The 25202-nt window shown below is 55.9% G+C and overlaps 1 protein-coding gene across 14 annotated transcripts in view; it reads left to right on the top strand.

The window, feature by feature from the left end:
* Window positions 1-25202, top strand: part of SRGAP3 (SLIT-ROBO Rho GTPase activating protein 3) — a 108676-nt gene that overhangs the window by 12178 nt on the left and 71296 nt on the right. For 2 of the 14 annotated variants that reach the window (XM_083795221.1, XM_083795220.1), the window contains exons 1-2: window positions 12805-13192; window positions 13611-13701. The exons of 6 other annotated variants lie outside the window; for them this stretch is intronic. In XM_083795221.1, coding sequence (XP_083651347.1) covers window positions 13058-13192; window positions 13611-13701 — 226 coding nt within the window. In that variant the 5' untranslated portion in view covers window positions 12805-13057. Of the gene's footprint in view, window positions 1-12804; window positions 13193-13610; window positions 13702-16772; window positions 19175-25202 lie in introns of those variants that run through there. 6 more of the 14 variants (XM_083795222.1, XR_014571354.1, XM_083795218.1 and 3 more) reach the window with 6 other exon arrangements.

Raw genomic sequence — 25202 nt, 5'->3', positions numbered from 1 at the left:
ATAACATCTTTAGGAATAAACTTCTATTGGGAATTTTAAAAAAATGTTCAAGAGGCCTTCTTGGGGATTACTTCACACAAATTCATAGATAGGAGTGCTTGTGTGCTGTTCGGGAGCACCTGGGGAAGGAGGTCAGCGATGCCGTCTCTGCAGAAGAGAGGTTTCATGAAGGGGGTAGGTAGTGCTCTGAGGGTTTAAGGCGTCGTATTAACGATGAGGCACGCCAGCAGAACTGGTTCCTTGGGTGAAAGGTGGTGAAACAGGGCTCTTTTCTCAGCCGCAGCAAGCTCCTGTGGAGGTAGTCCAGCTGCTCTGAGAGCTGGATTGCACAAAGCAGCGGCGATGAGCTCCGTGCGAGGGCAGCTGCTGGTCGGGGCAGTAGCCGTGGGACTTCCCTGGGTCCCGCCGCCGTGTGAGAGCAGGGCGCCGGCCTGGTCACCCAGCTGGTTCCCGGAGCACTGAGCCTCGCCAGCGTGCCGGGGGTTTGTCTGGAGGCTGGTCACGGCGCTGGTGAGAGCGGTCGCTGCAGCGGCCTTCTGCATGGTGTGGCTCGTGGTGACAATTAAAAAAAACAAAAGGCATTTATGGCCCCCGACCTAACTCCTAAGCCTGCAGAAATTCATGATAGCAATACGCCCTTGAAAGAAAGGAAAATCTCCAGTGAACACTTCCTCAGCTTTTTTCGGGCATTACCAGACTGCGCGTGCCCAGGACTCGCGGGAAGGAGCCCAGCTCCTCGTCCCCAGCCCCGTCCTTGTGTGCAGCCTCTCAGAGTTCCCGGTGTTTAACGCCCCCTGTAAGCCTGCCCCCAGGTGACTCGGTACCGGCCCGCGGAGGGACAGCGGCTTGGCAGGCTCTGGATGCCCAGCGTCTTTGCTGGGGCTCCCGTGGCGACTCGGGTGGGCGCGAGGCATCTGGGAGGGGGCAGAGGCCGCGCTCTGCTCCGCGGGCGCTCTGACGGCTCTTCCTGGCTCTTCCCTCTCCTGACGGCTCTGCCCGGGCCGCCCGGGGTGGAACCGCTCGTGTGCCGTCAGTGCCGCCCCCCGTGCCCTCCTCGGCTCTTGGCCTTGCCGTAAAACTCATTCAGACGCTCGTTGGGGGAGCTCGGCGCTCTTTAATCGTTGTTTGTCATCGGGGGAATTGCTTGTTCTAAAACCAATTACAACCTGACAAAACTGATCTGTCTTATTTACAAATACATCCATCTGGTCGGGGACTGCCTGCTAGCGCTGCCAGGACAGCGCAGGATAACACCGGGCCGCCGCCGCTGCTGAGCTGCTGGAGAGGGTGCCGGCACCGCCCAGAGCCGCACCGTGCCTTGTGCGCGTGGGGTTTGTGGGATAGAGGGAACTCATTTCTAAATTAATAACAAATTCTGTGTGACGTGAAAGTAGAGAGAACCTGGAGTGCCGGAGCTCACCGTCAGCTGGTGTGTGCGTTACGGCCGGGGCCGCTGATGCTGAAGGCGGCTCGTGGCTCCTCCGGGTGCCGGTACTGGGTGGGCCCCCCTGCGCGGCGCCTCGGGGCTGGCGGCGGCTGCTGGCCCCGGAGCAGCGCGTGCTGCGGGCTGGCCGGGGCTTCGCTGCGTGCTGGGGGCTGCTGCTGGAGCCAGGCTGCCTGCGTGGGACACGGCCGGGTCGTTCGGTCCTCGTTTTCCAGAGACCTGCTTGGTGATCGACGGAGGGCCGCAATCCTGCTTGCAGGCTGCAGCCTCCTGGCGGGCTTCGAGCACAACATGGGCAAGGGAAGCAGGCAGAAGTGTGAGGAGTGAGACTGCTGTGTCTGTCTGTGTGTGTGTGTCTGTGTGTCTGTGTCTGTGTGTGTCTGTGTGTGTCTGTCTGTGTGTGTCTGTCTGTCTGTGTGTGTCTGTCTGTGTGTCTGTGTGTGTCTGTGTGTGTCTGTCTGTCTGTGTGTGTGTCTGTGTGTCTGTGTGTCTCCGTGTTCCTGGAAATCAGGTTTGCAAAGGCTCAAAGAAAGGACAGAAATGGGTGACTGGTGTCAGGATGTTGGAACTTAAAAGCCATCACGACTGGTAGCCAAGGCAGTTTCAGGCTATTTTAGTTTTTCCGTGAGCGTTCGGTTACAGCTGAAGAGAGACGCGAGGCGCTGCGAACCAGCGCGGGTCTCGCCCTGCGGCCAGCAGCGTGCAGCCGGGCACGGCGCAGCTCAGCGGCGTTCCCTGAGCAGCTCTCCCTCGTTCGCTGTGCGCTGCCCGCAGAGGGTGGGAGGCAGGCTGGTGCGTGTAAACAGATGTGGCAGGAGGGAAAGGGGGAAGAGTTGCCCCCTAAGTTAAGTAATTAAAATCAACGTGAGGAGGTTGGAGGTCAGTTATTGTGAACAACGTCGATGTGACAGCCTCGGGCCCATTTTCGTTTGTGATGCATCTGGGGATGAGCTTTAATGCTCGTACTTATAAACCCCTTTTTGCCGGCCGGCTGAATAACTGCAGATCGGTAAACCAGCGCGAACTGTAATGCACAGCTAAATCTGCGTTTGGGAACCCGGTCCCCACGAGCTGGGGTTTTCTCCGTCACCACAGCAGCCCAGCGAGCTCTGCAGCAGCCCCTCCTCGCAGCACAGGGCCCTGGCGGTGCCCTGAGGCGGGGTGCTCTGGGGTTACGGGGTGCTCCGTGGTACGGGGTGCTCGGGGGTACGGGGTGCTCCGGGGGTACGGGGTGCTCGGGGTTATGGGGTGCTCGGGGTTACGGGGTGCTCCAGGGGTACGGGGTGCTCTGGGGGTACGGGGTGCTCGGGGGTACGGGGTGCTCGGGGTTACGGGGTGCTCCGGACACCATCAGCTCTGGGGCATGTCACTGCCCGGGGTTGCTGCTTGGGGTGACGCTTTGCTTGGCAGGGGTGTGGGCTGCAGCCCCCGGCCCCCCTCGGATCCTTTGGAAATTTGTATCGGATAAGGACGTACCGCTGGGTGGACAGCTAAAAGCAGGGGGGAAATGCAGAGGAGGACGCAGGATAGCGGCGGGGAAGGGGAACTTGCCAGCATCTCTCACAAGGCCAGCTTTCAGCGTGCGTCAGGGCTCAGCTCTTGGGGCTGAATAATACCGCATTTTCTGTTCCTTCTCTTCATGAGAAGCTGCGCATCCGAGGTGGCTGTGTCCCACGGGGTGGGTAACACCACAAGGTGGTCATGAAGATGTTGGCTAACCTCCTGTTTCTCTGCAGTGGATCAGCACGTTAGCTTTGGCTGAATCACCGCAGCCCTGCGAACGAGTGGGTCTGCTTGAACTTCCCCAAGCAGGCCAGAAGCGTGGAGGTACTCGGAGTAAGAGATTCTACACTTTAGCAGTGGGGGTTAGTTCTGTTCACTAGTTTTAAATCTAAATAGAAAACCATTTTCTTTGAAACGTAATTATATCTCTGTATAATACAGCTGTTCTTCATCCAGTAGTTATTTAAATATCCTAGCTGGAGGCAGCTTTTTGGACACTAATTTATGCGTAAAGGGATCTTGTGACATTTTTTGGTGGGAGAGAAAATAATCTATTAACACTTACGGTAAAATTGTTAGGGTAAAATCCAGACATTAAGAAAAAAGTCACTTTGCTTATAACTATTAATACAATCTCTGGCTAAATTTACTTTTGTATTTGCTTATGACTTGGCTGGACAGTTTCCCTACCTTGTTTATATTCAGCTTGTGTTTGAGTCACAAGACTCAAGTCAAAGGCTTCTGAAGTTAAAGGGAGATTTTTGACTGAATTCAAGGTTTTGGCATCAGTCCCTCAAAAGACGGATGCATAACATTTATACTTCTGTTATTCCAGGGAAACATTAATGCAGGACCTTCCACCTTTTCACTAACGTGACAGCATTTTTATTTATAACTTACATTTTAAAAACTTTTGAGAAAAGTCTAAATCTCTGTTTTGATCTCGAAATTACTTGACCAGTGTTAGAAGAACACGGTTGTTTGCAGAGGTCTCAGATGTTTTCCTTCATGCTCTTTGCCTCCCCGAGTTTATCTGTCCGTACCCTGCTGCCTTCCCCGGCTTCAGCATATTTGACTTAATTAGTTCCCCGAAGGCCATTATGTGCTATGTCTCCCCAGAAGGGAATGAGCACAAGGCCATCAAAATGATAAAGGCCTCGAGGCTGCTCTGGCTGTTGTTTTGCATTCACACAGGAAGGCGCGCTCCCTGGCTCCTGCCTCCTTGCCTTTATTCCCGGTGCGGGAGCAGCCCGCGGCTCGGGGGGAAGCTCCCTCGGCGGCCGCGTGCCCGGCCGGTGCCGGGCGTTATCGCCCTGCTCGCAGGGGGCTCCGGGGTGCGGGGCGAAGGCAGGCCTGGGGAGCCCCGAGCTCCGGGGCAGGTGGTGCTTGGCCCAGAGATTTCTCCCCACCCAGCTCCGCTATCCCGGCCGGCATTTGCCCCTCGGTTAACAGACCGTGCCTCGTTCCCCCAACAAACTCGCTCTCTGCTGCCTTCAGCATTTCCCAGCAGCTCAGACGTCTTTGTCAGATGTTCATCTAATCTATCAGTTAAAAACCTTCCGTGACGGGAGATCTAACAAACATCCTCCTCGGTTAGTCTCTTAACTCCTTCTGATTAGACCACTTTTTTTCCCAGAGTTTAAACTAAAACGTATTTTCTGAAAATGAAAGCTGGCTTCATGCGTTTCCCCGTGTGCTTGTGAAGAGCAGTTGGTTGGCCATCCTTGTAAAGCAGCACTGCGCTGCGCCTTACTGCCGTCCTGCCTTTCCCAGGCGAGCACGACTTTCCTCTGGAAAGGGAGCCGTGGACACCGGAGCCGTGTTTTTAGCACACTCTACTTTTACCAGCTAGGTACGACATGGATCTAAGCCGAGCATGTTTTATTTCTCCTGTAATTCAGATTGATGTGTGCTGAACAGAATAGACGTCCTCTGGGGAAAGAAACACAACACACGCACAAAAGCAGGTAGCTACATGGCTTAAAATGTTACTACTTTGATATTCAAAGAATTAAAAGGTGGTATAAATCTCCTTTTATACTCGTTACTATTCTGTGACCCAGGGGGGGAAATTTGAATCATTTTTGCTGGACCAGATGAGTAGGTTTCGCTGTGATGGATGATGGGCAATGCTTTCACAACTCATCATTCATGGAGGTGCACAAATGGAAACGCAGGAGTGCCTCGATTCATCAGCACGTGCATTTATCATCTCGTTTACAGCAGCATCATTAGTTGCATTGGCTGTTGTGCGCTGTGTGCTCTGGTGACTCGGTAAGAAGTGAAATGTGGCCTGGCCTCCGTGGCTGGAAGTTACACGATGATGAAAAACGAGCAGCTTTTGGAGTAAGCCTGCACTTGGAGAGGAAGGGCAGCTCAGGGGAGCACTGTGCCCCAGGGCGAAAATCGCTTCAGAGAGACCATTAAACTGTTATTAGAGTCCAGCCATATCCTAGGTGAAGCAAGCAAATACTTATGGTGATCCTCTACCCGAAATGTTTGACTGACACTTTGAGGGCTTTATGTTCTCGGGCAGGAGCAGCTGATAGACCAGCCGGTGCTGCCGGTCGGGGGGAGCTCACCCGCTGGAGAAATGGGCCAGCAGGAGCCCCGTGGTGCTGAGCAAAGGGAGGCCCCGTGTCGTGCGTGTGGCGAGGAACAACCCCAGGCCTCGGCACAGGCTGGGGAGACCAGCTGGAAAACGGCTCTCGAGAGGAGGACCCTGGGGCCGTGGCAGGAGGCTGACCACGGGCCAGCAGTCTGCCGTGGCGACAGGGCAGGCCGGCTCACCCGGCGCTGCGTTAGGGAGGCTCGTCGGGCAGGCCGAGGGAGGTGGCCGCGGGCCTTTCCCTCCGCTCAGTGCTCAGCACGGCGTCAGGTGATGACTGAACACGAAGGTGGCTGCCCGGAGGGGTTGTCGGGTCCCCGCCCGTGGGGACTGGGCCGGAGGGTCTGCGGGGACCCGCTGGTGACTCTGGAGGCCTGTGGGTGCTCCTGGCTGAGACGAGAACTCGTCGGGCTGCACGTAGCCAGGAGGGCACAGGTCTGAGCGGCTGCTGGCTCCCCCCGCACCTGCAGCCTCCTGCGCATGTGGAGCACGTTTCCTGCGGGGCCGGCGCTGTGCCTCCCCGCGCTGAGCGGGGTGCGCGGATCGGCTGCCGGGGGCCGCCGCGGCCCTTCCCCCTGCGTGTTGTGCCGCTTCAGTGTCGGGTCATCGTCTGGGAGCAGAAAACCACCAAGCTTCGTGGTGGAGGAGCCGTGGCACGCTGCTGGCTGCCTCCCCCCGCGCCCCTTCGCCTTCTCCCCCAGCACGCGCCACGCTGGGTGGCTGTCGGCAGCTTCGGGCCCGCCTCGCTGTTCTAGGGGAGATAGGGCAAAATTATGGTGCTGAATAGTTTCGAAGTACTTTAATGCGGCTTGGAGAACTCATGCTTGAAAAAAAGTCATGTGCCAAGAGCACCTTTTAACATGATAAAAACAGAAGCATTAAATCTCAGAGTGAGTGTGCGCCACAAAATCGGTTCAGTATGCACGGAGGATTAGAGGTGCATCTCCCAGTGCAGCAGGAAACTATATTTATGCCTGCCGCTGATAATCAGTTGTTCTTTCCTTAAAAAAATAGCTACAGATTACAAATGTAAACAATACTGAAATTGGTTTCCTGCTTGCTTATTTAAAGCATGATTGAAATTGTCAGTTCAAATCAGTCTGCTCAGATCCAGACTGTGACGTGGACACTCGCAGCTTTGTGGCTGAGGATGTTTTTAAGAGGTGATTTTAGAATTGGACCTTCGTAGGTGAGTGCCTGTTCCAGGCAGCTTCTGAGACCGTAGGCTTAGAGAGAGCGAGGTAGGCTCTGGCTCTTGGTTTTTAGGTGTGGGGGCATGTGTGGGGAGCGGGGGTGGTTTTACATGCTTAGTAACAGACAGAAGGAACAGCAGGGAGCATGATCTGAGGGTGTTTCAGCCTCTAATAAATTTAGTGAATAGTGTCTGATAAAAATTCATAGACAGACTTGAGTCTCTTTCTCCATCCTGCTTCCTGACGAGTTGACTTACTGTACCGTATTTATAATTCTATTTGGCAAGGAGATGTGCCTAGGCAGCGCAAATATGAAGGTCGTGTGTGGCTTTGGTTTTTTGTTTTCCTTTTTCAAAAGACAGGGGCAACAGTCCTTTTAGATGCATTATACCTTTATATGTTAAACTTTTTAACATGTGCACTAATAAACTGGTGATGGGCTGGGTTCCATCTGGATTTAAAACACTTTACAGAATTCACTAGTATTTGTCCTGTCGTGATGCCAGAACACGTGTCACGACTTTGGGGAGGGAGCAAGTGCAGTCTGGGGGGAGCTCCAAGCAAGATTCCCACATTTGTGGGTTGAATGAGATCTTTACTGGTGGAGCTTCCTACCATTGCTAAGGAGGCACTGAAATGTTTCTTCTTGTTCTTTTATGCCATTAAATCCAACCGGCGTGCTGCGGGTCCCTCTAAAACAGTGCTGTGTGAAGCTATCCAGTGTAACAACATTTGACGGAGGCTGCAAACGTTCAGCGCTCGCTGGTGGCGGCGCCGTGCCGTGCCGGGGCGGTGTGCGCAGGGCTCAGCCTGCGGCTCGAGCTCCTTCAGGCAGCTCCCGTCGGACACCGCACGCCGCGCTTCGTGGGCTGGACAAGGGGAGCTCTCCAGAGACCTTCTCCCCCAGCTGGTGCAGGGCCCCCCCTCGCTTCATGCAGCTTACGCCTGGCTCCTAGGAAAGGCAGACCTGGGCCAGAAATCCCGGCCGGCGGCAGCAGCGGGAGCTTGCCTTGTCTTGCTGCCGTGCTGTTTGTGCTCCAAAGCGGTAACCCCGTGTGAAACCGGAGGGGTTGGAAAATGCAGCCCACTTCGCCACTGGGGTCCCCAGCAAAGGCTGGCGGAGGCGCAGGCGTGCGCTGCCACCGAGGCAGCTGGGTGGCATGGGGGCCGGTGGGGTTACTGGGGAGAAAGTGTTGGTGGCTGCGCTCTGCAGGGCCGGTCTGCGCTCCTTGGGTGCAGGCGTGCTGCGGGGGGGTCTTGGCTCTGCTCCGCGAGTGGCGCTTGGTTACACCAACCTTGTGTCGGACAGCACCCACTGGCACCTGCGTCACGGAGTTACTGACGGATGTCTGCATGAGTGCAACCTTCCCTTTTCGTCCTCTGCCTGGAAATAGCCTCTTTTTCTTGGGGATGTCTGCTTCATTTTCTCGGTGATACCTTCTTCCTCTTTTTTGGTAATACTATGTATTTTTAATAATACATATTCTTACAGCATTTGGCTAACGGAAAAACAGTATTTCTTTGGCCACTGTAAGATCATGCTTCAGACAAGGAAGCAGGGACTGTGCTTCTGTCATTCTCTGCCGTATGGAGGAATTCGTCACGCTTGCAATAAGGACACAGCTGTCCTCTGGGTTTCTGTGCCAGTGCTCAGTAGATGCTCTTTTAGCAGAGAGGGTGTCATGAGGAGGAACTGTTAGTGGCAGTAAAACTTAGCATTTTGTCCTATTTTGCATTTATTAGCATGCACTAATTATTCATAGAGATAATTACCCTTTACCAGTTCACATTAATTTAGAGTGCTTCTGAAAAGCAATCAAGAGGAGCAGGGCATGATAATACATCAAAGTGAATAAGAATATGGCACAAAGGAAATATGGCGCATTTTAATGTAAGAGACCATGTCAAGTCACTGTCAGCCTTTTCCTTCAAACTGTAATTATTTGAGCTCAGTTTGATGGTTGGTGCTGAAGGCCACCAGTTAAAGGCATTCCCTGTTCCAGAAGTCCGTCCATGCTCTTCACCTCATGTGTGTCTTCAATAGGGAAAAATGTTATCTTACGGGGCCACAATATGGAGACGGACAAAGATGTGGTAGGTCATTCTGCCATTCAAACACTGCTTGCCTGTCCCTGAACAGGCGGGTTTGGATTCTGGGTTGCTTGTGTTGTCAGGAGCATCTGAAACTTGGGACTGCAACAGAGTCTTGCCTGCCTTAGGCCACGGGTGGGTGCTGAAGTCTCCTCTCCGCTGCCACGTCAGTACGGTTGTCTGTGGTGGTGCAAACAATGAGCAGCAGGTTTTGGCGCGACAGGCAGATCGGGGCGTTTTGTTTCGGGTGGTCAGACCTCACTAGGGGGCCGTTCGATGGTACCCTCCCTAGGTCATCGGTCTTTCCTGGCTTTGAACTGGGCAATGAACGTGAAAAACCTGGTGTCACATGAAACGTGTGTCCCAAAAATAAACACAGAGCTTTTTGCTCTGAGCTGCAGTGGGTAGGTGCTGTTCTGAAAGTCACATGCGATGTGATGTGATGAACCACCGAGGCAAGGAGGGCCTTGGTAGGCAGAGGAGGTGAGTGAATAATCCTTAGAGAAGGGCAGAAACGGCAAGATTACGTCTAGGTCAAAGGACAGCGTGAGCAAAGGTGTACGGATGGAGGCTTCAGTGCTCATACGCATTCTGGAAACAAAGAATAATGGCCTGATCCTGGCTTAGTGCTCAGTACGCTTCAGCAGGTAAAAGCTTTTCTCAGTTCAGTGAGATAAATCTCCTGTTTCTCCAGTGAGCTCGACGCTGTCCCAGTGAATGGCTGCTGCCAGCGTTCGGTGGGCTGGCGCCGCTCTGCAGGAGCGCCCGGGCAGCTTGCCGTGGCGTTGGTCAGTGCTGGCTGTTTGTAGCTGCACTGATTGCCCGTGAGTATGAGTGTCTGGGAGAAGGAACGGCTCTTGCGCAGAAAACAAATACCAGCGAGTTGTGTCGCGGATGGTTCCTGGATTGGTTTGCTGACATTAACAAAATCTTAGTAACTCCGAAGAGATCTCCGTCCGGGAGCCTCTGTCAGTGCGCTGGTCACACGCCTGCCGGGCGGGGAGGCCGCCGCGTGTCAGCCCGGTTTGTCTCAGAGGACGCGGTGCGGCAGCGGGCCGGGGCCGCTGTGCTCGGGCCGGGTTAGTGCGTGCTGCTGCAATTCGTTAGCAGGCGGTGGCACGTCCCACGTTCGTTATTGGTCTCTAAATAAGTAAGTACCGCCGGGGTATTGGTTCACTGCCTCATCTTTGTGCTGTGACATGCAAATAAGGATGCTGTCTGGAACGGTGTGCTATATCCGGAGATGTGCTGATCGTTCCGCCGCAGAGGCTGGTGTTAAGAGAAAATCACAGTTATTGTGCGATTACAGCCTTCTGTTTATTCCCAGCCTCGATGGCAGGATGTAATCATAAAATTAGGAATTCGTGTGAGGAACGCTCAGAGCGTGTTTTCATCTAGGTACAAAATTTTACATTAAAAAAAATAAATATCTGTATACAGCATAAGGATACGAGGGACCTTGGGTGACCTTGACATAAAGGCTTTCTCTTCAGTGTCCGTAGTGGTCTCCTGAGCCTTCCAGACTTCACCTTCCCAGCTCTTCACCGCTGCGGCAGCGGCGTGCAGGCCGGGGGCTCGCCGGTCACACCGAGCTGCCCGGGGCTGCCTGCCCGGGAGCGGACATGAGGGGCTGCAGCGCCTGAGGGGCCACGGGGCCGGGGCCGCGTGTGCCAGAAGGTGCCAGGAGCGGCGGGCAGAGCGCTGCGGGGGGGGAAGGAGGGCACGCTCCTGCGCTGCGAGCTGAGGGGACGGAGAGCAGATGGTGCAGGGGCGGGGAGGAAGCGTCCCCAGCTCGCGTGCTAAAATAACTCGCTGCGATGGCGAGCCCGCTCTGCGTCCCGATCCCAGCGGCACCCAGCCCGCTCTGCGTCCCGATCCCAGCAGCACCCAGCCCGCTCTGCGTCCCGATCCCGCCGGCACCCAGCCCGCTCTGCGTCCCGATCCCAGCAGCACCCAGCCCGCTCTGCGTCCCGATTCCACCGGCACCCAGCCCGCTCTGCGTCCCGATCCCAGCAGCACCCAGCCCGCTCTGCGTCCCGATCCCGCCGGCACCCAGCCCGCTCTGCGTCCCGATCCCACCGGCACCCAGCCCGCTCTGCGTCCCGATCCCGCCGGCACCCAGCCCGCTCTGCGTCCCGATCCCAGCGGCACCCAGCCCGCTCTGCGTCCCGATCCCAGCGGCACCCAGCCCGCTCTGCGTCCCGATCCCAGCGGCACCCAGCCCGCTCTGCGTCCCGATCCCAGCGGCACCCAGCCCGCTCTGCGTCCCGATCCCAGCGGCACCCAGCCCGCTCTGCGTCCCGATCCCGCCGGCACCCAGCCCGCTCTGCGTCCCGATCCCAGCGGCACCCAGCCCGCTCTGCGTCCCGATCCCGCCGGCACCCAGCCCGCTCTGCGTCCCGATCCCAGCGGCACCCAGCCCGCTCTGCGTCCCGATCCCAGCGGCACCCAGCCCGCTCTGCGTCCCGATCCCAGCGGCACCCAGCCCGCTCTGCGTCCCGATCCCGCCGGCACCCAGCCCGCTCTGCGTCCCGATCCCGCCGGCACCGCGCTGCTCGGGGCCAGCTCCCCGCTGCAGGAGAGGCGTCTGTACAGCAACCGTGTGGTGGGCCCGGGGCTTCGCCCGTAGGGCAGGCCAAGCTGTCAGGGGAAGAGATGGCACCACACAGATCTTAGTGACACGGATTTGGGCTAGTCGATGCATGGAAGAGCCGGAGTTACGTGCGGAGCAAAGTAAGGGGTGCTGGCCCAGCGAGGAGCTGGAGGATGCCCGTTTCTTGAGAGTTGGTCCAGGGTGGGGGCGATCAGCCCCTCGAGGGCAGAGGGGCACGGTGCTATGGAGCGAGCAGACGTGCCTGCTGCGAGAAGCGGGGTGAAGCCCGCTGTGATGCTGCTCGCCGGAATAAAAGGTGATGAAGTGATGTGCACAGAGAACTCGGGCTCCGGGAAGGAGAAGGGAGGTGAGATGGAGCCTGCCGGCGAGCAGCTGCTTGCTGGCTGGAGAGGGGTGCTCACAAAGAAGCTCTTGCGCCGAATTGTGCAGTTTTAGGATGGGTAAAGTTGTGGCTGATGCCTTCAAGACAAAAACCAGCTAGCGCAGGAAAGATAACGTGTTTGGAACTGAGAGTCTAATCTGAATAAATAAAATGGAATTTGGAATCTTTTAATTATTTCTGACAAATAGATGAGGTAAGTGGGATAGATGTCAGAGCAGCCTGTGCTGAATTCCAGCAAATGCTGTTTGCTCAGCTTGACCCGTGTGCTGGAGCAGCAGCGCTTGCAACAGAAGAGCTGGAAGTTGGGAAACCGAGGAGAACGCAGGAGGCGATGCCGAATGGGGGTGCTGAGGAGGGAGCTGGGAGGGCTGACCGACCTCCCGTGGGCTCAGCGGGGAAGAACCGGGGAGCAGACGGGTTTGGTACTGACTCTTCATGTTGCACTGCACTGAGAGCACCCCTGAGGCTGCCCATGCGAGCAGAGGTTGCAGGATCGAGTGTTGCCATCGTTTGCCTCGTTGCTGCAAGGCTCCTGTGAGAACCGCAGTTCGGTGCTCGCCTGTGGACCCTGGCACGCGGCCTGTGCGGTGCCCTACGGCCAGGGCAGCAGGGGTGGGAAACGTGCACATGGAAAGGGAGCAGAAGCCTTAAAAAAATAAATAATGAAAAGAGTCCTGAAGTTGGGGAGAGGACTGGGAGATCCCTGAAAGCAATCTTCAAAGTAAAGCACGGAGCAAAACAAGGAAGTACAGCGAACATTAGATAAATGGGAATATTTTGACTAATCCTCAAGGCTTGGGATTTGTGCTCGCACCAAGGAGGAGCGGGGGAGAAAGGAAGAGAGCTGTCTGCTCTCCTGAAAAAACTCATCGGGGAAGCTGGAGGCTGGGGATAAGGCATGGTACTGCTGTGATGTGTTTTGCAGCTGTCTGGGAGGTTGGAGCGCTGCCTTTGGGGACAGCTCAGATTTCCTGCCGTAGCTGGCTGGGGAGGCACATGAATGCTGAAATGTGGGCTTGTTTTTTGAAAGCGTTGCCTGGTCTTAAAAACAGTAATGCGTAGGGTCCGAGCAGCTATAGGCGTGCCGATACTTGCCAAGATTGCGGCAGCAGTGGTTTTAACGTTAAGTGGGCTGCCGGGGAGGTCGCTGCTGGGGAGGGCAGTGGCGCGGCGGGCGCGGCTAATGCGTGCCTAGAGAGCGCTTTCCTCCCTGGTGTGCTGAATGTTGGAGTTTCTAAGGACTCGTCCAGAGGAAGCACTTGCTTTTCTGTTACCCCTGCTTTACTTTAGGGCTTTTCCTTATGGTGAAAGCGTCTGCATCGCGTATTCTTCCCTTGTTGTGCTTTCGCTGGCCTACGTAAGTAAGCGCAGAAAGCCGGGCCGCCTGGTCGCGGCGCCCACGCGCAGGGCACGCAGCCCAGGTGTGCCGGCACCTCCCGGCCGTGGTGCTGCCCTGCCGAGCGCCGATGGCCCGAGTTCAGCGTGGGCGTCGGTCACCTCCCAGCCGCGCGTACGGCCACCCGTGTGCCCGCCGTGCGCGTGCCGCGGCTGTGCAGTCGGGAAGGCGTTCGGGTGGTTTACGCGCGCAGTTGCTCTCGCCGAAGGAGCAGCGTGCAGGTGTGACCGCACGTGTTCTGTGTGAGGCAGATAATTTGACAACGAAGGGCTTCCCGACCTCGCGCGTGAGTTTCTCCTGCCTCGCCGTGGTGGCAGGTCTCTGCTGGATGGGAGGTTGTAGCGTTTAATGACTGGGAAACATTTTGGTCCTCCTGCAGGGAGGTGCGTGGAGCAATCAGCGGCGTTCCTGTGCTTGGAAGCGGAGCTGGCTGGCAGCGATTTTGGAGCAGTGTGCCTTCGTGCTAAGTGGTGGGTGTGCGTTGAAGTTGTCACAATCGCAGCTGACAATTCAGGAAGATAAAGGGAAAACAGTGTTTTGATGTGCTTTGGCTATGGAAGATTATCTGGCGATACAGTCCTACAGTGTGCCGTGCGAGATGTTTGTTTGCGGCAAGCTTTGTTTACACATCCGCCTCTGCTGCTTGGGGCGGCCGTCTGCAGCCGCAACCTGCGGCGCGTGGCACAGCCCCGCGGCCAGCAGGTGGGCTTCCCTGCGGGGCTGTGCCACCGACGTGCCTCCCTGTGCTTCCCAACCTCGTTTCAGTGACGTGGGCTCCTGCACTTCCTTTTAGTCTTCATTTCCAGCACTGTTTCACCCTAGGTGAAACCCGTGGCTTTACAGAGAGCGGTGCCCGCGTGCCCCTGCAGCCTGCCAGCGCGTCGCGGGGACCAGGGGCGCTGCTCGGGGCGGCAGCAGGGCCGCGGGCAGTGCCAAGGGTGCTCAGAGCCCCCCGGCACTGGCTGATACAAGCCAGGGGTGTTCTGCCGCACGCGGGGCGCAGCCAGTTCGGCATCGGCGTGGGGTTCCTCCCTGCGCTCCCTGACCGTCGCTGGGTCCTCGAGGCTCCTCCGAACGCGGTTGCGCCGTGGCGCTGCGTGGTGCCCGCGCGGGGCTGGCCCCGGGTGGCAGCGGGACTGCGAGGGTCGCAGGCGGGGGGAGCCGTGCCCGCCTGCCGCTGCGTCTTGCTGAAGCTTGAATTCCAGGTGGGCGGGCAATTCATTAGTCCCTCTGCAGCATCGATGCAGATTGCAGCCTGAGCTTATTTTAGAAGAGCAGAAATCAGGAGCAATTAGCAATCTGCTTCGGAAGGAATTTATAAAAAGCAGACGCCGGCTATGTCGCATGCAGAGCGCGGGGCTCTTCGCTGACTTTCCGGCAGCGTATCCCCCCGAAGTCAGAATGGCATTTACGTGCTAGCGGCTCTGCCGACAGCCGGCAGCTGAAACAAAGCAATTGCAAATAACTAATATGGGAGTTCTGGGCTCGCTTTTTTTCTCGTGTGTTTTAGCTGCGAGGTGCAATTTCGCAGTCTGAGGTGCAAGAAGGGAGTTCTGGCAGCAGTGCTGCTCAGGTGTGTGCAGCCTGGGGCTCGAACAGGGCTGCACAAACAGCTGAAGGGCACGGGCTGCTTCAGGCTCTGCTGGGGTGCCTGTCCCCCGCGCTGCCCGGCACAGAGCTCGGGGGGAGTCAGGCAGTGGGAGTTCGGGTTGACACTGTGCAGGGTGTTTGAGCGAAGGCTAGATCTGCTTCTAGGTGGTTAGAAACAAAGGCTTCAAAGAAACAAATTAAAATCTTTATTTGCTTCACCCTGCTAGGATGGCACATTTTTTTTTCTCTTTAAAGGCAGTGTTATTTGATTTGTACCTCAGTCAACCTGAAGGCCCATTTTTTTTTTTGCTTTGAATGAAGGGATATGAATTCAAAGAATCCAAGACTTCTGCACATCTGAGTGTGAGCGGAAAAGAAGGAAGGTGTTTTCTTTTTTTCAACAGAAGGAATGCTTACATCCAAATCTTGTCTTCCTTGCAAGTGCGATGAAAGGACAGCATGGCAGGAGAGCCCTCCAGAGAGAGCACTGCAGACATTCGGGCTATGTGCATACCAAGTGGATACAGTAAAATATTTGAGGGATTATTTTCTAGAAGTGCCGGACACCTGCAGAGCCAGCTGACTTGAGCCAGAGCTGTAGCTGCTGGGAGCACACCCGCTTCCATGGTTCTTCAGGGAAACCCACGCCTGTTGGTGCACATCGGTTGCATGTGCCTGCTGACTCGCTGCCTCTTGTGAGCTGCCCTATTACCTGTGTAGCTTTAATGCCCTTTGTTGTTTTCCGGGTGGGAATTTAACACTTTCCTTTCGCTGCTGGCCTGGGGAGGGGTCCGCGGGAGCGCGCCCGTGCCCTGCAGTAGCTCGGGGATCTCTGCACGGCGAGGCAGTGCCAGGAAGAGGAAACGGGTGAAGAGTAAGTACAGAAGAACCAGCGTGGTGGGGGGGACAAAAGCACAGCGTGCATCCGTGCCATCTCCCTGGCGAAGACAAAACAGGCACGAGGCCGACCTGGGCGCTGCAGCGCTGGGGCGCGTTGGCCAGCTGGAGCTGAACTGACCTGGGTGCGGAGGCGTCTGTCCTGCTGGCGTCTGCTCTCCGCCGGCCCCTCCTCCTCTTGCTCTCGAGGATGCATTGTCTGGGAGGAGGAAGAGCTCTGTAGGGACAGGATATTTCTGTGTTTTCATTTGTATTGTTTATCTATCACCAGCTGGTTCTGTGCCCACTAATAAGTAAAGCCTGGGATGCTGGGGAAGATGGTGAGAGGAGACAATGTGCTTTAAGCTGATCTTCCTGTTGGAAGGAAGTAACGCGATCGCTTCGTGCCACAGGAGCTGATGACTTGCACAGAACTGAAGTGCTGAGGGTGATTATCCCTCTGCTTTGTGGGTGGCGGCTGCGCAAGCCAACGATCCCAACGCAGAGCACATTATTAGCCTCCAGTTGAGCCGTCTGCGGCCTGAAACATACTCAAGGTCTGTGGTAGATGATGGAGTCGTCATGAAACGGTGAAGTGTGTGTTTGGGATCCTGTCTGGCGTGGAAAGCCCTGGGCGGTGTGCTGGGACACGCTGCCTGTGCTGGGAGCCCCTAGGTGAAGACTGGAAGAGATCAGGGCCCCAGACCAAACCTGTGCTTCATTTGGTTTTACAAAGCCGAAAGTAAAGTCTGTTCACTCCTCATTCTTTCCCGACCAGTGCCTGCGCTCACAGGCTGAGGCTGAACATACAGGTGCTAGGGGAGGGCTGTGCCGGTTCTCTCCTCTCACAGAAAGGCACCGAGGATGAAATTCCTCCTTATCTTTGTGGTTCCTTTCTGCAGTTTCCAAGCTGGCTGGGCCTGAGGACAATGTTATTTTATTGGTCACGGCATGGTTTTCTCTTTCTTATTCCAACGTTACCTATTTTCCTGGAAAGGAGCAGGAGTGCAGAGGAGTGTCAGCCTTGGCCTGACGTCTGGCCGAGGCAGCAGGAGGAGGAGGAGGAGGAGGAGGAGGAGGAGGCACCGTCGGTTCCCCGGCAGCGGATGACTGCGCGTGGTCGCGTGTGCCGCAGGGAGGTCTGAAGGGCGCGTGCTGATCCAGGCAACAGGCAGCGTGCGATGTGTTTTTGCTAGAATCACACAGTGGGGATAATTCACCAAGAGGACGTGAAGGAAGAGCATTTCTAGGTGATAAGGACATGCTTCAAGTGAAGTACCCTCAGCCCCTGGCGGTGCACAGGATGTTTTGGAGCGGGGGCATGATCATCTTGCAGGGGTCACTCCGTGCCGCCTGCTTCCCCTCCGTGTGGGTCTGTGCTCAGCAGTTACGCTTCCTGGTGATTTGGTTTAATGCTCTTCCTGGAAGATACGCCCATTGCTTGAATTTCCTAGGAGTCTGCCTTGCAAACCTTCCTGCTCAGCGTTTCACTCGGAGGCTGCACAGGGAGGGTGCTTTAATCGCGGTTCCCACATAGGGCGCACGGGCGGCAGCCCCGCAGCGCGTGCTGCTCGATGGCCCGGCCGTCCCCGTCGGCAGCTTCCCTGCACGCCCGCGGCCTTGGGCAGCGGCTGTTGTCAGACATGGCAAGGTCTTCGTGCTCCTGAATTGGAGGCTACTGTTCCGCGGTTTGTTTTTACTTGTCATTTTCTGCGGCCTTCACAGATCGTGAGCCGTTTGGCCTTGGTGCGAGGCAGGAGCGCGTTTGCACGGCAGAATGGCACAGCTGGGGGCAGGAGCAGTGGCGAAGTGTGAGGAAACAATCTTTTACCGATCTGTAAAATTGGTGCAGTAACCCTTTCCTCCTCCTCAGAGGCTGTGCGAGGTTTGTATTGCTGCAGTTTGCAGGTTGCTTGGAGATGCTGGACGAAAAGTTCTCCGAGGAATTACTGCGTATTACTCATGTGTAGGCACAGAGGGGCACGGCGCTTGCCTCGACGAGGGTCGTTCCGGTGGATTCGCGGACGCGCAGAGCTCTCGGCTGCCACCGGCGCTGGGGTGACCGGCGCAGACGTGGGGGCTGCTCCGTGCTGGGGCTGCTCCGTGCTGGGGCCGCTCCGCCGGAGCCTCGCAGCGCCCCGCACACGGGCACCGCGGCGGGCACCAGCAGCCTGCCCCTGCTCGGCTGTGAAGTTTTCCCCGCCTGGATTAAGGAGTGCGAGGTGCTCGAACGAGCCATTTAATGATCTTCTTCTTTATTCCATCTCGGTGGCTGGGGCGTGATTCACATTCTTGTACAGCTCCCTTTCTTTCTCAGTTTAAATACGCTCTCTTTTGCATTTTAATAGCCCAAACCCCAGAGTTCTGGTGACGGCAGCGGGGGCATTCAGCGCATGAAAGGCGTCCTCCGTCTGAGCTGGCCGGGACAATGCCCCTGGACTGAATGCGCTGGGTTGTCAGCGGGGAAGAAGGGGCGGCGAAGCCTCGGAGCTGCTGCACCCCGCGAGGTTTGCGGCCAGAATGCCCCTTCCCTCCGGGGGAAGGCGCGCCATCTGCTTTTGTGGCACTTCCTTTTGTTCTTCTTAAATCTTGAACAAACACAACAACCAGGCTGTTTGGCTCCTTCTTTTTAATGCTTTAACCGGTTCTTATGGGTGTCTTGCTTCTTTCTTGTATTCCTACGAAGAAGAAGTAGAGGTGGAGGAGCCAGCTCCTCGGCTGTGCGGCTTTCCCCCTCCCCTTCGTGTTCCTGTTCCCGCAGCCCTCACGCAGGAAAGCGCCTGACTTCGTAACCTGGCCTTGCTCCTGTCCAACAAACCGAGCCGTTCGTGTCCTCTGAAAACCGATGGGTCTTGTGGTTGTCGCTGTTTCTTTTGTCAGACTTGCACAGCAGCACAGGAACCTGTGCGCTGAAAAGCTGTGGCTAGATGCTAGATGCACCTACCCCAGCACAGATTTGGGGTTGTTCTTCACAAAGATCTTTGCAAATCTCTTCAAAACCTTTCAGCCGGGCCTGTTCTGACTCGTTCTCTGCCCCTTTGTAAACTCCACCGGTTTTTCCAAGGTGGCCAGAGGAATGTTTTCCTGTAGCTTTGGCCAGATCTGAATCAATGTCTCGAGCATTCCTGCTGCTGGATCTGTCTTCTTCTGGCTGCGTTTAGTAAGGGATCGGCCTAGCCTAGGCTGGGAAGTGTTTGCCTCGCCTTCTTTGCTGTGTTTATTTCGTTTTGTTTGTGCAGATTTGTGTTCTGTTAAGGTGCTGTTGTTGCTACATCAACACGCTTAAAAACTTTGGGGACTGTTTCCCCCCCCCGAAAGGCGGAGCTGCAGCGGGGCTCCCAGAATAAAACCCGCCTGGGAAGCAGGCTGGTGCGCTCGGACCGAACTCGCTGCGGTGCGCAGGTGCTGGTGCAGGCGGGGTCCTCTGAGGAAAGCACGGAGGGTGCTCAGGAGTGTCTGCAGGCCGGGGGCTCGGAGGTGACTGCTTTCTCCAGGGCTGGTGTCCGTGGGCTGGTAGGAGTTCGGCTTGTTTGGAAACAAGACAAGGCAGAACAATAGCCGTGTCTTGCATTGCCGAGTGTTTCCTTGGGCTCGTTCCATCCTCAGTCCCATAAATTGCAGCTCCCGGTATTTCAGCGTAATCAATGCAGGGCAGCGTAGCCCAGACAACAAAGTGTACCAGGGAGTAAATGAGATTTACGTCCTCCGCGTTGCTCATGGTCAGACAAAAGCGGAGACAGCTGTAGCCGATTCAGTCCGTGGGTAACTTCGCTGTAATTCACGGGGGTGCCTGGGCTGCCCCTGGACAAATGCGTGCCGTGCAGCTGCGTCCTCAGCGCAGTGTCCCTTGTCGTCAGGGAACGCTTTTCTCCTTCACGCAGGAAGTTCTTGTGCTGTGTCCTCACTGCTGGCTCTAGGAAGGAGAAGGAAAGGAAAGATGGAGACAATGGGTGGTTACAGGGGTGGTTCAGTAAAGGAAAGACGTGTCCGAGTCGAGCAGGATGATGAGAGGCGTGTTGGGGATGGGGCACCAGCAATCTCCTAGCTGGCAGCAGTAGGGCACTTGCTGACCGTGCTGGTGTGCTCAAGGTGTGACACAGCTGTGGAAGCCGGTACCCGTGTGTCAGCGGGGCTTGGTCGTTGCTGTCCGTGCCCACAAATCGCCTCCTGGTTCGTGGCCAGCCGGTCTGCTCGGGGGCGTGCGAGCCCAGCGTGCACAGCACACGAGTGATTTGTAAAGGCTTCGGCGTGACGTCGGGTGGGAGTCCCGGCTGCCCTGCAGTGAGGTGCTGCTCGTGGCCGTAAGGAAGCCCTGCGGTGCTTGGGCTTTGCCCGGTGCTCTGTTGTGAGAGCGGCCGACTGTCCTCCTCGGGCTCCTCCCGGCACGGCTCCGGCCGTGCGATCGCACCATTTCCATCCTCCTCCTGCAGTAACCGCCAGCTGCGAGGCGGGTGGCACGGGAGCTTGGTGGGGAGCACGGCCCCTCGCACGCTGGGGGCTGCTTCCTGAAAGAGTTTCCTTATTTTAAGTTCAGATTTGAATTTTGGGTTGAAAACGGAAGAAGGAGGGCAGAGGTGTTCTCCGTTTCTCCCCCACGATCCCGCTTGGCGTGTCCCTTTCCAGGGACACGGCCGGGTGCCGTGGGGGCAGTTGCTGGGACCCGGGCGCCCCACAGGCGTGGGGAGGGCGGGCAGCACCGGCAGTTTGTGTGTGTGTGAGTGGGCCCGCGCTGCCCTCCGGGGACGCTCCGAAAGGGAGAAACCATCGGCTGGGGGAGTGGGATGGCATTTTCAAGGAAAATGATGGAGTTCATCCTCAGTAACCGTGCTCACCTAAACTCTTCTGGCTGTGTAACAGCAGACCCGTTTCCTAAACACTGCTTATCTCTACGTTCAGGGAGACGTATGTTCTTGCTCCTGCTTTCTTTAAAAAGTAATAATTTAAAAACATAATCTGCAAGTCCTGTTCTTTACTGAGCTCCCACATTCATATCCCAGGCTTGGTGTCAGGGTCTGAGGTCCTTGTGCTCATTTTTACATTTTACAATACATTTATGTGAGCTTTGGCTGTGCTCTGTGAGGTACCAGACTAATCCTCCTTCTGGCTGGTCTCCTTACAAAGCAGGAGAAAACCTGAAAATACGTGCTTTAGCTGCCTAAATTTAGCCCCGAAAGCTTGTCTGGTCTCGGCAGCAGCTCATGGTAAACCACAGCTTGAAAGCGACGGTCAGCCGCACCTTCAGGATCTCCGAGGACGTGGGTGACTACCTGCTGAAGGGGCTCTGGTGGAGCTCATATTTCTCTTCCTGCAGAGAGGAAGGGAAAAGAACCAATTCAGGTTCATTTTTTAGTTTTCTGTGGTATGCAGTGAAATAAACCAGACCCTACTCTGGATGCCAGGCGGTCTCGGGAGTTACCCCAGGCTGGGTCTGAGGAAGCTGGCTGCGGTGCCATGCTAATAGCGCGAAGAGGGTAATGCTCTGGTGAAAAATCGCAGCGCATGCAGGTTCTGCTCTGTCGCTGCAGGTGTGATTTTTGGCCGGTGCAGCCTCCCCAGCCCTGGGTCCCCTCCGAGCACAAACGGGGGCTGGCCCGGTGCCTCCCGGCCATCTCGCCGCGGCACAGCCCGCGCGTGCTGCTCGGCGGGGCTGGGGTCCGGCCACAGCCCGGGCGGTTCCCGGAGCTGCTGTGTGTCACTGCTGGCCGGCGTCTCGGTGGGTTCCTTTGCGCTTTTGTCCGTTTCCATTTGAACGGTTGCATTGCCACTAATGTATGTCCCATATTGCCCAGGGACTGCTCCAAAAAGTAGCTGTATTGTAAGGCACCGTTTAAATGCCTTCTTGCTGTAGTCCCTTTGGGCCAGGCCCCACCTTCAGCAATCCTGGGGTACTCCCGGAGTATCGCTGGTGGTGCCCACAGGCTCGGCCCCTGCCAGCAGCCCCGGGGGTTGCAGTGCCCAGGGTGTGCAGGGAATGACGGCAGGGCATCGATCCCCCTGGGACGGGCAGCTGATGTGATGCACCGAGGTGGCACCTTCCCCTGCAAGAGTAAAGATTCATGGCTTTAAATATATATTGCCGGCTTCATCCGCTGCTGTGGGGGTTGTGTGTTTTGAACCCAAAGCACCGCTGGCATCCCTCCTGCTCTGGAGGAGGGGGCCTGGCCGTTGGGTGCTCCCTGCTGTCCCCGTCCTTCGCTGTGTCCCTCCCTTCGCCCTTCCCCACCGTGTTCCGGGTGTGCTGCCGGGCGTGCTCCTGGCGGGGCGTTGCGAGCCCTGTCCTGACCTCCCGGTGCAGCGCTTGTGCTTGCGTTGAGCTCTGCTCCGCGTGCCCTGTAGGGACCGGGCGTCTGGGCTTCTCGCTGCCGCCCGCAGAAGGGCGTGCGCGCCCGGGTGTGTATGCACACGTGCACACGCACCGACCCCTCTCCTGCTCGCTGCGTTACCGCCCGGTTTGGAGGTGTGCTTTCTGTGCCAGAAAGCTGTTGCAAAATCCTGAGTCATTTCTGACTGACATGGCAGTTATTGTTAAGAAAGAAGGAAAATTACTCTCCAGAAAGAATTCCTGACTACAAGAAGGAGGGTATCATACGGTTGGCTTTTCTGGACAGCTCACAAGTTTGGCCAAGGCTTGTTGGAGACTGTAATCAAAGAAAACTTCCTTATGGCGAAGGTAAACTCGATATTGTACAGACTGAAAACTGGACTTCTGAGAGCTGACGGGCAGCTGGGCCGTGAAGCAGGGGTTTTGCTGGTCTGCCCCGGTTCGTAGGTGGGACTGAGCTCGCTGGGATGAAGCACTGAGGAGTGACTCCCTGCTGGGGGAGGACAGAAAAAGCCTCTCTTGAGGGACTTCTGAAAGCTGCGGGATGCTGCCTATGTCTCTCAGAACAGCTCTGATCCCTGAATGCCTCTGGTGGGGAGTTTGGAGTCAGGTTTGTGCAGTTGGCTCCTCTTCGCATCAGGCCCTCCTGCCTCGTATTCCAATGGAAATGTCTGCAGTTACCTTGACAGAGCATGGATGTTTCTTCAGTTATTGGAAGAAAGGGTATAAAATGACTAAATTCCGCTTTATGTTTTTCCTCTCTTCTCTAATAATGCTGAACATCTTGCCAAGTTCTTTAGAAAACAGTGTAGTCATCAGCGCATTGGATTCATTAGGGGTTGGCATTTAGACGCTCAGTATGTGAGAGCTGCTGACGCCCCATGGAAAAATTTGCAGTACGTTCACTTGAGGACCAGTTTTGCTTACAGATTTATCTGGGTGTTTGTTTGTCTATGCTTGAATTCATTTTGAAATTTGAAATTCTGTTTCTGTTTTTAAATCAAACGTAATTGCAACACACCATTACATTTGTTGTCAGACAGTCCTGATCCGTGGAAAGTTTTGGTCTTGAGGCTAGGCTGGAGTTAAGAATAAAATACTTTTTTTTTTTCCCAGTTGCTGTCCAAGGGAAGCAGGCTTTCCAAGCAGGGTGAAGTGGTGTGCATTTGGGCATGCTGCATAATGGGAGAAAACCGGGTGCTTTGCTTCGCTCAAAACTTGTCCTGCATTTCTGCTGCACGGTGCCGTTGCAGCACGAGCAAGTCTGTTTCCAGCTGACAGTCGGCGTGCGAGGAAGGCGTGCTGTCGGTGACTGCTGCGGCTCTGCAAAGCCCCTGCCGAACGCCACCTCCCCGCCGGCCGAGCAAGCGCTGCCGCGTACGTGGTTCGCAAGCAGAGCAGGCCGTGAGCAGCAGCCTGCGAGATCCTCGGCCGTGGTCCTTCTCCGTGGGAGAGGTTTGACTCGTTTAAGTGCTTGACCGGCTTAATTACTTCAAGCCTCCATTGTCGCCACCTCAGCTTTGATCTGTGTTCCCCGGGAGCTGTCTGGAAGCTGCCCCGCTCTGCCTTTGTTCCGTACATGAAACGGGTGGTGCTGTGGGGAGCATCTCCCCGGCTGCGGAAGGGCTGAACGCCACCCGCCTGCTTCAGCAGGCCTGCAGCAAAGCGCCGCTCTTGTTGGGGGTAGGGAGCCCTGCCCGGGGGGGGGAGGCTGCTGGGAGTAGGCCTGCTGTACGTGAGGATTTCTTTCGCCCCGCTACCTGGAGCGGGGGAGAGGCGTGCTGGAGCACCTCCGGAGGCTCAGACAAGTCCGCTCGGCGTTTAAAGGCCCATCAGAGCAGTGCGACCTTGGGGGTGCTGTGACTGTCCCAGCACATCGTTTTGAGCAAAACCGTGTTTTTTTAGGACTGTTCCTACATCCCAAGTGATGGTGTTCCGATACAAGAACTGGGCATGTTCTGCTGTCAGTTGTCTTCTATTAGTACTTTAATTCATAAAATCATAACTGTATTTAGCTCCTGACAGGGGCGTTATGGAAGGGAAAGTGTAGAGCTCCAACTCTCATTTCAGCTCTGCCTTGTCAGAGACATCTGGCATGACGAGGACTTGCCCAGCCCTGACCCCATCCCCCCTTTTAAAAAAATTATTTTACAAAGCTTTCTTCAAGCCAGCAGTTTTCTTGTGCTCTGGTAAGAGTGCTTTGGTTTGAGGCAGCCAGTGGCTGCAGACCAAATGTGATGCTTTTTGGCACGTACAAAGCAGGAAAAGGATGATTGTTTTTCCTCCAGGATCCTCTCTCACTGGCAGCCTTTGCAGCAAGCTCAGTCAAACCTCTCCTTCCTGAAGTAATGCCATGAAACGGGGCTGGCATTTGGCTTTCTAACACTAACGTTGCAGAACACAGACACTGCAACGCATCTGCTGTGTGCGGGGGAGCGTTCGTTAGGAGGCTGACTAACGAAGTGCATCTCTGAAGCAGGAAGGACACAGTTGTACTGGGGCACTGGTGGTAGTTGCAAGAAGGTGTTACAGGCAAGGCGGTCTTAAATGTGCTTCTGAGCAGGAGGCCAGAAGTACAGCCCTGCGGTTCACTACCGTTCCCTTGTCACTTGAGCTTGGATATAAAAAAATAAAGTTTCTCTTTGTTCATCATTTGTTGTAGTGCTTATTTCCTTTCTGGCCTATAAAGAAGGCTAGTAGACGTGCTAGCGCAAAATGCTCTGAAATTCTTTGAAGGAAGAAACAATGATGAGAAAGAGATATTTTTAGTAAGATAAGGCGAACGTGAAGCTTCTTTTAACCAGAAAGAAACGAACGCAGTTTCCTGGAAGCTGGATCTGCCAAAGCAGCGTGATGCCGCTTTGTCTGTAGGAACAGTGACAATCACAGGTGGCTTTTACAAAATAAATCACTTTTTGCCCCAGATCTGTTCCCACCAACTTTTCTTTGGCGTAGAGCACTCCTGTCTGGCTTCCTGTGTGCCTGCAGATGGCCTCGGCTCGCATGCTGTTAGGCGCAGAGCCCGTGGCCTGCAGGGGAGTGGGAAGCGAGGTGGCTGCAGGCAACTGCTCTGGAGCTTCCTCGGCTCTGGGTGTTTCTCCAGATCGCCGTGCTGACCGCAGCTCTGGTCTCTCAGGGTGCCTGGTCTAGTTCCTGCAGGCTGGAGGGGAGGGGATAGGAAGA

The sequence above is a fragment of the Anser anser genome (genome assembly GCF_964211835.1).
Source record: "Anser anser genome assembly, chromosome: 12".
In the NCBI taxonomy this organism is placed as follows: domain Eukaryota; kingdom Metazoa; phylum Chordata; class Aves; order Anseriformes; family Anatidae; genus Anser; species Anser anser.
The sequence above is the reverse complement of the archived record's forward strand: the minus strand, read 5'-3'. Positions and strand labels throughout refer to the sequence as shown.